The sequence below is a fragment of the Podarcis gaigeae genome (genome assembly GCF_964106915.1).
Source record: "Podarcis gaigeae genome assembly, chromosome: 10".
NCBI lineage: Eukaryota > Metazoa > Chordata > Lepidosauria > Squamata > Lacertidae > Podarcis > Podarcis gaigeae.
Genome location: NC_139686.1, coordinates 69,511,532 through 69,525,349, shown reverse-complemented (window position 1 = coordinate 69,525,349; position 13,818 = coordinate 69,511,532). Strand labels below are relative to the sequence as shown.

Here is a 13,818-nt window from a genome sequence, read left to right as displayed (position 1 = left end):
TAGGTCATCCTTTTGATCTTCTACAAGCACTGAAGCTCCCACATGGCTAGTGAGTAAGGAAAGTATCACAAGTTGGCAGTAGAAGAACAAGAGCTGCTACCTGAGCACTGTACAGGTGCCTAGGTGTTGAGTGGGTTGCAACACCCACAACAAGTATGAATGGTGACTTCCTTGGTCTGTGCCAGGTACTGTTGGGAATTCCATTCCACCCTTGCTGCAGACTTGTGGGATTGTTACATGTCAATGTCTGTTTACATTCCAGCACAGATTGTTGGAGTCTCGTGAGCAGAACATCCTCTCTGTATTACTTTTGTGTTCTCTCTCTTTGAGAAGAACGACAAGGAAAGAAACCATGTTTGCTTTGCCCTGGTTTATGTACAATAAAAGTAGCCTAGTATCCACGCCTCGAGCCAGATCTGTTGCGTGTTTACTCTGCTGAGTAGCGTGTGCTCATGCATGCCAGCATGAGTCACAGACGCACGTCGAGGAGGAGGACTGATGGATCTGCGCGACAGCAAGGCTGAGAAGGGAGACTGTCCAGCTGGGGTCTGTCCAGCTGGCTTTCCATCTCATGGTTCCAACAGGTACTGCTATCTATGCAGCAAATGTGTGACTGCACAGAGCTGAAGAAGCAGACTCCATGCTTCTGCTGATGCCTTGCAACACCCTACAGGGAGAGTATTGGATCTCTCTACTCCAGGCAGGGGTGCAAAGTTGAATACAATATTGTGGGGGTCCAGGTAAGCCCCGCCCCGCATAATCAATCACATGACACAGTGTGCACACATCATTTGAATGGGAATGGCCGCCAACTTTGTGGGGGCCCGGCCCCATCAAATATTATATTTTGAGGGCCAAAGCCCCCACAGCCCCTAGGGGTTGGCTCCTATGACTCTAGGCATCAGTGCTCAATTGCAGAAACTAGTTCTCCAGGAAATTGCTACATAAACTGTTGCTGATAAAAACTGACACACTTATTATTCTATAACTTTTTCATTGAATACTACTTTAGTGAGCTTTTCCCTCTAAGGAAGAATGATTAAGTGATTGATTGATTGATTGATTGATCAATAAATCTCTATATATGTATATATATATATATGTGTGTGTGTGTGTGTGTTTGTGTGTGTGTGTGTGTGTGTGTGTATATTACAGCATTACTCTGAGTCATGTAACTCTTACTTTTACCACAGTAAGGGTATAATAATAATGTTAACGCTTGACTGATGCAATATTAGGGTTTATTCCAAATGTAGCTAATTTCAGAATTCAAATAAATAAAGCAACATACACAAGCAGGGGGCAGAAATTAATGGATAGAAATGACTGCGCTTATGCACTGTCAATCTGCCTTTAATGAGAAAAAGTGCTCTCAAGAGGCATGAAGAATTACAGCCCAATTCCTCCCCCGAAGTTATATTTGTGCTACCCCATTGATTTCTGAAAGGAACATAGGTACGTAAGGGGAGCATGGCGAGTCTGATATGGCTTCTTAATTGTTTTTCTTGTAAGGCAGATTAGCAGATCAGAAGCTTAGCCATTTTTTTTAACCTTCATTAATCTCACCCCCTAGTAATATGCTAATAGGACTTTCTTTCTCCTTGGTATTCCTATTCCAGCTTTATTCCCCTGCGTAATCACTTTTATCAACTCCAGATGCTAGAAGTCGCAAGTCAAGTCTCACAAAAATAACAGGATTGCTCTTAAAATTATGCAAATAGTTCTTGAGCCTTTAAGGCCATGTGGAAATTTCGCTTTTGGGCTTTTCTCTGCTAAAACCAGACTTTTACAAAAACAAACCAATAAAAATAGGAAAGAGGCTATGCCTATCCTTTTAATAGAGAAATCCCAACATTGTCAAGAAACATAATAAATAGCAATAATGTATAGCGCTAAACTGAAACTAGTTATGATTTTTCTTTAACATTTTTGACAGTGACCAAAAATCCCTATCCTTTTTCCCTATCGCTATCGTTCCCTCTCTTCTGCACTCAGGAAGAAATCAGAAGCTTATGCTTTTAAACAAACCATAGTTTCTTCTTGACATTTGAACTAGAGTTTAAGTGAGCAAACCAGGAACCGATACTTAGTGACTTTGTTCTCAATAAGTAGAACTTAAATTACAGGTTCCTGCACTTGAACATCAAAGGAAAGTGATGCCTCTTTAAAACTGGAAGCAAATGCTTCAGCCTTTCTCCTTGAGGATGTGTACAGGGGGAACATATGAGACCCTGACTTGCTGTGGCTTTTTCAAATAGTGAGAAACTGTGGTTTCCTGTTATGTCTGAATTATGCCAATGGCATTAAAAAAGAAACAACCAGAGGAGACAATGTCACTGGTAGGAACAAGAAAGGAAAGGAAAGGAAAGGAAAGGAAAGGAAAGGTAAGGTAAGGTAAGGAAAGGAAAGGAGGAAGGAAGGAAGGAAGGAAGGAAGGAAGGAAGGAAGGAAGGAAGGAAGGAAGGAAGTTTTCAGAGGCTTTCTTGGAAAAATCTCCACTCTGTCCAAAATTTGGAAGTGGAAAATTTCCTTAGCCTTTTCTTTTTCCAAAGGCAGCAGAGGTTTAGGACCAGAGTTTCCCTTCTCTTAGACGGCCTACCCTCCCAGGTTGATGAGCCCCGCCTGCTACTCATTTCCTTCTACAGCACACACAGAAACCTCCTTCTTGACCGCTGGACCCACTATTGGTCTCGTTCACTCACTCCACCAGAGCCTGTCTTCACCAGAGCCTGTCTCTAACTCACTCAGTCCCTAACCCACTGGCTACCCTCACCTGGTTCAGCCAGACAACTAACCTCATATTGTGACATCACTGCATCCTGCCCTTATGTCACAATCACTGGTTGCTGCCTGGCAGTGCAAAGGGATTGTCACAGTGGTCTGTCATGACAAGTTAAGTTGAAACTTTTGGAGGAGACAGTGCAGTCAGTTTTGGGAGCAACCACTGGATTTGTACAACATATTGGTTACGTCTTAACTTTCCTGTACTCCACAAGATTATGTTTCCTAGAATCATGTCTCAAGTTAAGGGTATTTTGTGCTTTAAAAATACTTTTACACTTCATTTAATAAAAATCTGAAGCCTCAATCTGGAATTTGCATGCAAATTAAATCATTAGCCACACTAGAGAGAACAGAGTGGGGCTGCCTTTGATGCTGTATAAGAAAGTACCAGCTAAAACAGCTTCTCTGCCATATTTCCCAAGATTGAGGATGTAAACTTTCACCGGCTTAAAATGGGAGATATTTTGTAATAAGTTGTTAAAATCCATGCCCTTCTCAAGACAAGGTTTATCCCAATCTCTTTATACAAATGAATTACAACTTACTGGCTCACTAGCCAGCAGTATGATGTTAAAAATATGTCCACTTGCATCGTGATACTATTTCTAAGGTACTGGGTGGTGCAAAACCCCAATTTAGTTGAATGCAGAAGAGAGAGGCAAGTTTTTTTTAATAGATAAAATAATGACCTTAAAGGATTTTATTTAATGAGTCAAGAAGAAACACAGGGCCTTTTTTAAAATAAAATAATGCATATAGTATAGGAGGCTCCAAAAGAAACTTAGTTGTTTCCCAACCCAGCTTTCTGGATATTTATGCTAAAGGATTAGTTCCACTAGCTCAAGGCCAAAGGGCCTGTTTTCATCTAATGTAGACTTCATTACAACTCATATTCTTTATCCAGCAGCTAATGTTGTCAGTACTTATAGATTCATTGTAATGATAATTATGTTCTTTTGATAGCAAGTCAGGAAGCATCAGAGTGACCGTGATTCCATGTGACTGCAGTATGTCCGTAATGCCACAATGCATTTGTGTTTGCTATTTAGCTGAAGACACACATATAGGTAGAGAGCAGAAGAGCAAAACTATTAGAAGAGCAAAACTTAGAGTTCAGAACAATATGCTATGTTGAATTCTAATATTGCTGTGTGTTTGGTAACTCTGTGTGATGCAAAATATCTATTTCCATAATCTATGTCCATACTAAAACTGAGTATATATTCACAAGTTTCACTAAGAATTAGTAACACTAACTAAGACATATGTAGAAAGCTGCTTTTTACTACTGTATGTCCTATGTCATGTCTAAACAAAAACTACTGAGCATGTAGTTCCAAATAGCTAAGTTCAGAGTTGGAATACTTAATTAAACTGTTGATGAATTGCACACAAATATTTGCAAGAGGCTACATATCAGAATTTGTTGATCATTCCCCCTGCTTCCATTATATTATGGTAATCATTATATTACTAGTACTGCAGAAAGCTAAGTCTCATGATACTTTCACTGGGGAATGGAGTGAGGAAGTCAGAGGTTGGTCGCAGAGAAAGTGGGTCCTCCAAGGTTAATCCCTTCCCCCACCCATGGTCCTTTAAGCTGTGGAGGGGTAGCTCCCCCTCAGACAGCTTAAAGGAGCCTGCCATTTCATTTTGTTTCCTTCTCTTGGTTCAATTGCATATGTTAGGGGATGTGTAAATTGAGTGGCTAATGTGCATAACAACTGGCTATTGTGCATATCTCCATGTCCTCATGGAGAACATACAGCATCTGGAGGTCACATGACATGAGACAGCAGACCACTTGCTCATTAGCACCTATCAGAACTCACCACATATCCTGACATCCTTATGTGTTTTCCCAGTTTGTAGTCAGCAACAGCTAACATGCAGAATGGACACATGGTGCAATGATACCAGGTTGTAAACTAAGTTCTGATAGATGTTATAATGGGAAAAGGGAGCTCTGCACATTGCAGCTGATGTTCTTTTTAAACACATTGTTCTGTCCTGAGCAGTGTCTTGTCCCCATGCCCACAGCAGAGTATTAGTATTCGTATTGTCCTGGTGGCCACTAGGGGGCGCATCGGAAGATGGCTGACAATAACATCTCTCCGACCCACACGAGGTAATTAAGAGGCTGTGATGGGAGTAAACAGCCTCCCGCCCACCCCAAGTGTGTGTGTGGGGGGGACTGCCCTTGCCTGCTGTGCCCTATACCACCCCCGAATTTGTGGGGGTGGGGGCACTAGGCAGAAAGCCCTTGTGCGGATCTCGGCGCTCCTGGACGCTGTCTCTGATTTGCGCCTCTAGCTGCAGCAACTTCAAAAGAAACAATTGGGAGGAAGCTAATGCACATATTTCAAGGAAGAATGGGGAGTAAAGACTGCTAACTGAAGAGATCTCTGAGAAACAAGACGGGTCGGAGGAACAAGAATAAATCATGAGAAGACACACCAAGGCTCGGTATGTTCGGCAACGGGACTGGATGGGGGAGGGGGAAAAACTTTCCTTTCTTTTCTCTATGTGATTAACCAAGAATCCCCCCCCCCCACAAGTCACAAGTCAGAAATGCCGTTTAAATGACTTAAGCTGTGGATTTAAGACTGTGTGGAGGTAATTTTCTAACCAAAGCATGTTTCAAGAAGATCATGGAAAGCATAAGAGCTTTGGAATGACGCAGAAAAAAATATCGTCGCCATCTTGGCAAGTTCTGTCGAAAGACTTATGTCTGGGAGGAGGGACAGATCTGTTTTCATATTGTGGGTGAGCCTCCTCAGAGGGACTAAAGTGCGACAGATATATGATGGAAAGAGTGCTGTTATTTATGAAAGTGATGATATATGGAAACCATCTTGATATGAGGATTGGACAAACGGAAAATTCACACAGGATTATAATTGGTGTTTACCTGCTTAAGGAGATTATCAGATCATAAAGAAATAAAGAAAAATATACGAACAAGATGAGATGTGGAAACAGCAAGATAAGACTGGATAGAATTATGAACATTATTTGGACAGATTTGTGGATATTAACGCAGCAGCAAGAAGATGATCAGAATCCCCCTTCAGACCTTGAAATATGGGTCACCCCAACAAAAATTTAAAATTCGGCTTTGTAATTCGGAATTTATATGATGTGATTTGATTTGATTGGTCGGTTAATAAAAATTATTTTTTTTAAAAAAAATAGTATTAGTATTGTCCTATCTGACAGCACTAAGGATGTGATCAGTGGGAGGAGATCCTTGCTCTCAGCAATCTGTATACAGCCTACTGCTGTACACAAGGTTTCTGGAAAAGTCATAATAGTCTAATATCATAAGTGGCCAATAAGATATGACAGAATAAAATGTCTTTGGATTTCTTAATTTGGGGGGCAGCTAAGGTATTCCTGTTGCATCAAATTTCACATTTCCTAGGAAATCCATTGTCATTTTAGGACACAGTTCTATGAGGTACTGCACTGAGGTCAATAAAATATTGATTATTGAAGCAGAAGATCTAGGATCAAAATAATAGCGAGGCCATATCCAGGCCACTTCAGCGGCTGTAGAGCAAATCAGCATTTGCACTACAGTGGATAGAGTTTCATAAATAAAATATAATGAACTCTTTAGAGGATTAGGCTTGTACTTTTATTTACTTTGTTAATAAATGTATTATTGAAACAATATAGCTGCCTGTACAAAAATAATAATTAGATGACTACCAGCAATTTCTAAATGTTTGTGCTAAATATTACCAAGGATATTTGGGCTACGTTGAATGCAGTTAAATAGCATGACTTCATTTAAAAACAAATTATCTAAATTTATTGCAAGTGAAACATGAACAGGACATTACAGGTTCCATTTTTATAATTTTTTGGATTGGAAAAGTTTGTTAACAACTAATTTTTATGGTTAAAAGTATAGAGTTCGGTTTTATCATTCTTGAACATAACATATAGAGCAGGACGCAGTGAAGAACTCAGAATTATCAAGGGTTACATTTTCCCCTCAAGTCTATTAAACAAAACTTGACAGGACCATCAACTTTTATCTCTACAGGTTTCACTGTCATCATGGCTCCTTCTGATTCAGGAAAGTTGATTATACATAGTAAAACTGAAATGTAAACTTTGCTGACCAATGTCAATTTGGCCCCCATTAACAATTTAATTAACTGTTAACAGATTCTCCCAGATATGACGCTATACAGATATTTTATCTCCCTGTTAATTAGTAATTATGCACTGGCAAGAAAAACAGGATTTCTTTCCAATTATTCCAGAACTCAGTGATTATTTAAACTTGGCTAATTAGCAGTGGAGGGCTGGTACATCTTCTGGGCAAATTGTGTTTGATAATCCCTATTAAAATATACATTGCGGTTGTTGACTTGTAACAAAAAAGTGGCAGTTCAAAGGGTATTAGATACAGCACAAGGCAAATGGGGGCCTATTAAAATTTTCCCAACTGTTCTAATGAGAATGCTGAGGGTAATTTTTCCTAGCTTACCATCTGTTTGGTTTCTGGCATGTGTCTCTGGTGTGAGGGTCCTGGAGCCCATTTGATTTGTCACAAAGTAAGCCGGGGGCACGAAGCAATTTCAGTAGTTTACAGAGGAAGATTTCAGGAATGTTATGCTATGCAGGCTAATGCTTCCTGGATATGCAGTAATCAGTCATGATAGTTTCTGCTTTTTTAAATCGTAGAACCCAAGAACAAAACGTTTCAGTGCCAACACAAACGCGGCTACAGAAGTCTATTTCCTTTCCCTCCGCTTCTGTTGACAGTGCAGTACCAGCGGGAGGCATGTTCCTTGCTTTTATCTACAATTGATTTCCCATTCAAATGAGCTTGTAGGGAAGATCATTTGGTGTTCCACATGGTGCCCTAAAATACCTGACCCTTCCCAAATGGTAGCTGTGCGGAGGCAAGTCTGCAGAACAGGTTTTGTTGTGAGATGTCTTTGAAGCAACAGCTCAAGTGCACACCAACCTCCCCTTTACTTTTAAACCCCTCCTCTGACTTTTGCACTGACAAGATGTCTAAAGGGTCTCCTGGAGTTTGCCTGCTGCTTTTGTTTTGTTTTCCCTATGTTTCTTTGCTTTTAAACACTTCTTGTGCAAATACCCTGTAGTGCTTTTAAAATGCAAGACTTTTTAAGAGCAGTTTGGAAGCCTGGGGAAACACAGTGCAGGGATAAGATTCCAACATTAGGGGGAAATGTTTATGAAGCTCGAGATAGGAGCTGGAATGGGAACAACTATTGAACTACGGTGGGTAGAAAGCTGTTTTTTTCTCCTGAAAGCAACATGAAAATCTAGTAGACAATTTAACCAAAATCCTTATTTTTCTACACACTCAAGTCCTTGAAAGAGATCGAGCACTCCCTTCTTTCCAAACAGTGCACAGGACTCTAGAATATAACATTGTAATTTGATGTAATTGTAATTTGTTCCTCGAATGATCACTCATAGCATCTCCACTTTACTTACTACCAGAATAAAAAGAAAGATCAATAACAAAATCCAAGTGGTTTTTCTTAAGTATCTGTTTAAGGTTAAGAACAATTGCATAACATCAAAAACAGTAAAAGGGAATAGCTTTACTCCCAGCCAAACTAGGCAAGTTACAATTCATGCCATTAACTATTTAAGTAACAAGTGCATGGATGGCTTTTAAAAGAGATATATCAGAAGTAGGGATCGCAGTCCAGATCAAGACCCTGGCATGGGGGGGGGGTGTAGAAACGTTAACTCTTTGCCTGCTGATGTGGTCCCAATCTGAATCAGGGACCCCACAACTCTGTTATTTTCTCTCAAATAAAACTTCCCGTTCATGCTAAAGGAAGCATTTTCCCCCAGTGCAAATAGCTGGTGCAGACACCCCAAAGTGAACTAGGATTGAAGTGAGGTGAGCAGAGGGTTAAAGTCGTGCCCTCCCCCCAAAAAAATACCTTCTCATCAGGTTCCCAGTCTAGATTGGACTTCTCCATGCTTTGTATTTACTTTTTAAAAACCATTCATGCAGTTGCTAATTGCATGAATGATGTCTTGTCTAGTTTGGCTCTCAGTTCTTCAGAATGTGCGGTAAAGCTGCTGCTCATAAGACAAGCCATAGAAGGAAACTTTTTCTCCTGCAGTGCATAAATGGATATTCATAATTAAACATTATACTTCCCTGGGGCATCATGCTTTAAGATTCATATCAACAAGCAAAACGAGGTATCTCTTAGTATGCATCAGTGACTTACAACTCTCTCTTCAGACATTTCCTGCCTTTAAGGACCTCATTTGCTTCTGTCCAGCATTTTTTGTCTTGCCCTATGGAGCAACTTCATTAACAATTCACAGGAAACACTACACTTAAAGGAGTGATTCCATGGAAAAATTGTGCCCAAATTTAAATGTAATTAACTGGGCTAATTGGAAATGCAAAAGACCACCCAGATTCTCTTCGATAGCACTTTACTGATTACAATATTTGTTACTAGTTTTTTTCATCCATATATCCAAGCAAGCATTTATAGAAGTAGTGTAATTTTAATTGATACGTTGTTTATGAATTTTGTATTCATTATTGTGGGGTTATCTTAAATCATAGAATTGGAAGGGACCACAGGGGTCATTGGAAGGGACCACAGGGGTCATCTAGTCTGACCCCCTGATATGCAGGAATCATTTTGCCCAATGTGAGGCTCGAACCCACAACCCTGAGATTCAGAGTCCAGTTTAAAATTTTGGCATCATAATTATAGGTCATTCTTGGTAATATGTGACAATGGAAATATTTCTATGTTGAATACTGCACAATGGCGTTTTAAGCAATAAACTATAAATTGAATACAAATACTGCAACCAAACAAGAAAATATACTAGCCTTGATGCACATCAGGTACTATGCTTAAGCACTTGGATCTAGCAGCCAAAATCCAATCCAAGCAAATTATGACCATGAGATGCTGGGAAACAATCCATTTACTTCAAATGAAGCCCAAGCAAATAGTCCACTTCTGAGAGATTAGGACCTTGCATCATAGAGTCATAGAATCATAGAATTGGACGGGACCCCAGGGCCATCTAGTCCAACCCTCTGCAATGCAGGAATCTCAGCTAAAGCATCCATGGCAGATGGCCATCCAACCTCTGCTTAAAAATCTCCAAGGAAGGAGATTCCACCACCTCTTGTGGGAGTCTGTTCCACTGCCAAACAGCTCTTACTGTCAGGATTTTTTTCCGAATGTTTACTCAGAATCTTCTTTCTTGTAACTTGAAGCCATTGGTTTGAGACCTACCCTCCAGAGCAGGAGAAAACAAGCACGCTCCCTTTTCCATGTGACAGCCCTTAAGATATTTGAAGGTGGCTATCATATCTCCTTTCAGTCTCCTCTTTTCCAGGCTAAACATACCCAGCTCCTCCAACCATTGCTCATAAGGCTTGGTTTTCTTTCACATGGTCAAATGTCAATTGGGTGGTCATCAAAGCTTGGTACTCTCTTTGGATATTGGGTGGGATATGGAGAGGCAGTATTCATCTCGTCTACTGATTTATGTTGCATTTGGCATCTGTCTGATTAATGTAATTCTATTGTTCTTTTTTGCTGTTCACCAGTATGATAATTATTTCTTAATGCTGATGGAACAGAATTATTTTTTTTTGCAAAAATGAAAAATAAGTAAGTTTGTAGTATCTTTGAGTACTACTGCAATTTGCCTGATTCCACATTCTTTGTATTGTATGTTACTAAGCACAAGCAGTAGATTACTGTACACTCCCAATTCACAACTTGGCTTTCATTCCATCAAAGTTGAAATAGGAGCACTGCAAAGCTCATATTGTCCCCATGGCGATTTCTGGGATGTTCCCAGATCTGTTTGTGTACCAGTGCTCACTGGCACATGAACCCGTATCCTTCATCTGCATTAACATAAAAGCTAATTTGGGGAAAATAACAATACTACTCTTGAGATCTTTACTGGAGGCAGTTGTGTGCTAGAAAAGGACTGCACTGGCTGTGATGCCATTGCTTAAATGTGGGGATTTAGTAATGATCAATAGAAACCAATATTCATGTGCCTGCTCCAAAGAGCCAGGAACAATCACATCAGGGTTGCAACTGCAATATTTATTTGCAAAATAATAACATGGTTTAAGAGTAAAATCATAGCACTTGAGGTTTTATGTGCTGTTATCAAAATATGCAGAGTTAAAAGGATCAGTAATAAATTACAAAGGCAACCCACCGCAGTGTTGCCTGGCTTAGCTGTTACTATTACAGAGACTAGGAAGAAGGTAGAAGGTGGAGAACCACCTTGTAAGAAAAGGCAAGGTGGAGTCTTAAGGATCCAGCTGAGGTCCTAGGAAAGAGAAAGAACCTGTGAGGTTCTCTGGCCATAATCCTTCATCCAGTTGGGAGACTTGGAGGGAAAGGCATCAGTTAGGAAGCCACTGTCCCTCATTTCTGGGCGGCCCAGAGTATGTGGCCTTACTGGACTCCTCCAACTCCGAGACTATCCTTGTGATTCATCTCTCCTTGCTTGGCCACCATAGGATCAAACCGTAACATAATTGGGCAATGACCCTTTTAATGAACAGGTAGCACCTCAGAGAGAATAGAGCTAGTAAGAGGCTCAAGTCGACCAATCCTCAGAAGGCTCCAACATGCTGCTGAAGCAAGAACTCTCCCCAAGTCTTGGCACTGACTGCTGTGAGCTCTCCAGGGTACTAAACAAGCTGTGCCTTTGCCCTGCTGCCCTGGTTGGCAACATGGAAGGGTGGGTTGGATTTGACTGGACTTGCAATAAATAAAAGATACAGCTGAGTCCTATTGTTTCATGCCAGTGTCATAAGGACATCCCCACCTGTTAATTTATGTTAGTAAGGTGATTTTTCTCTTAAAGAAAGGGAGAAAGCTTGAATTTTTAAAGTGCTCATTTTAAATTTTATGAAAATCAATGTGAAAGCTGCTTAGTACAAAAACCACCGCACCTGTTTAGGCAGACTTCATCCTGTCAGAAGCAGTGGCGCAACAAGATAATTTTAGACCCTGAACTAAATGGTCTTACAGGCCTTCCCTTAGCTGGCCTTATGCATAACTTAAGTTGCAAAGGAAACATTTAGCATTTCTCTTATCTCTCCCCTCTACCTCAGTCACCACATTTCCATGCATTGCAGCTGCTTCTACATTCATTATATGTTACAGAAATACTCCAAGCATGTGCTCATTACTTACAGGAATAAAACTGAGATTGTTTCTGCTCCCTTGATGCTAAACGCCTTTTACTGAGAATAAGCACCATTTTGTTGTGGAAAAGCACAACACATAATAGATAGATGATAGATATAGATAGATGATAGATAGATAGATAGATAGATAGATAGATAGATAGATAACAAAAAGGACATCAGTAACCACGACATGGCTGGCCACCCACCCCATTTTTAAAATAAGAAGAATGGTTGCCCCAGTGACTTGCAGAAGCCTTAATTTGTCCTGACATGCCCATGATGGCCTGGGATCTGATGGGGGACATATTTGTTGCTGCCCCCATAATCTGCTACTCTCTTGAGGGCGCCCCATGGATGTGAGGCTCTGGACCTTTGCCCCAAGGTCAAGGACATGTTGCACCAATGCTCAGTATGAACCTTGCATAATCTCAGTGATGTGCAGCTTCATATAGCCCTCGAATTTGAACAGTATATAGCAATACTACTTAGTCTTTGTGAATCAGTAAGAGGCAATTCTCAATCTCATCATGTCTAGACCTTCAGTTGCAGCACCGGGGTTCTCTGTAATAACAATGAATTACTAAGTAATGGAACTTTTAAATATCCATCCATCTTTCCTGACTGGCGGAGGAAGGAACCTTCCCCTAACCTGCTCGTATATCTTCCCTGTTCTTGGCCATTAAAAGCACAGTGGGTTTTTTTTCTTTCGTCTTCTTTTTTATCTTTATTGTTTTCTCTCTCTCTCCTCAATATCAAACATTAGCAAACAGTCTGGCATAAAAATTATATTACAACAATTAATCATCTGCAAATATACTCAATTTCCAAATGGTGCTAGGAAGTAATCTACTTTGTATGTTTGATCATAAGTGAAGCTTTCTCCTGCCTTAGAGGTAGTATCAAGAAAATGCAGTTCATTTTTCCAACTCCATAACATTTCTAACATACAACTGGGATTGTGCAGACTATCAATATGTAGGGGAATGGAATAGATCATGTCTGGTCAGCTGTGCAGGTGTACAGCTGAAAGTGTACTCTCATCCTTCTCTCTATGTTCATTCAGAGTACACAATTATAATATGTGCACAGTCCTAATGTTCTCCAATAAGTTTTTAATGCAAATTTTGGACAGTGACCTGGTGGGATACAATGACATGGAGAACCTCTAGCCCCTGAGATGTTTTTTTTTTTAATAATGTTTATTGAGATTTTACAAAATCAAAAATGCAAAAATACATAATAAAACAAGAAACAGAAAAAAACTCTCAAACAAAAATACAAAATACAAAAAAACCCCAAGAAAAATAGAAAAATGGAAAATAGAAAGTTAAAACAAATCCATTTTTTATAACTTTAAGCTCATTAACTTGTTTCTTTGACTTCCTCACACCTCCCCTTTTTGTATTCCCATTAAAATATTCAAATCAGCAAATCCTTATCCTCTTTCATTTATCTTAACTCCAATAAGTTTTTAATGCAAATTTTGGACAGTGACCTGGTGGGATACAATGACATGGAGAACCTCTAGCCCCTGAGATGTTGCTGCACTGTAGCTCCTGCTGTCCCTGACTATAGCCCTTGCTGTCTGGAGCTGATGGAAGTTGGAGTCCAGCAACCTCTGGAATGCCACAGGGTCTGCACCACGGTCACAGTGTTTTTCTGCCGGGCCGTTTCCATCAAAGTGCTTATTGGTTCTTGTCTCTTTTGAATCCATAAAATTAGGGAGCGTCTATTATAGCTGCTTCCCCTTTATGCTCCTCCTCTTATCCACCTGCTCCATGGTCTGCCTTTAAGCATTTGTTTGCTATGAAACA

General features: G+C 40.1%; 1 protein-coding gene across 4 annotated transcripts in view; it reads right to left on the bottom strand.

Annotated features, from left to right (window-relative positions):
- RELN (reelin) overlaps positions 1-13,818 on the bottom strand; it is a 311,282-nt gene that overhangs the window by 249,216 nt on the left and 48,248 nt on the right. For 2 of the 4 annotated variants that reach the window (XM_083701223.1, XM_083701224.1), the window contains exon 1: positions 2,600-2,744. The exons of the other annotated variants lie outside the window; for them this stretch is intronic. In XM_083701223.1, coding sequence (XP_083557349.1) covers positions 2,600-2,633 — 34 coding nt within the window. In that variant the 5' untranslated portion in view covers positions 2,634-2,744. Of the gene's footprint in view, positions 1-2,599; positions 2,745-13,818 lie in introns of those variants that run through there. 4 annotated transcript variants of the gene reach the window in all.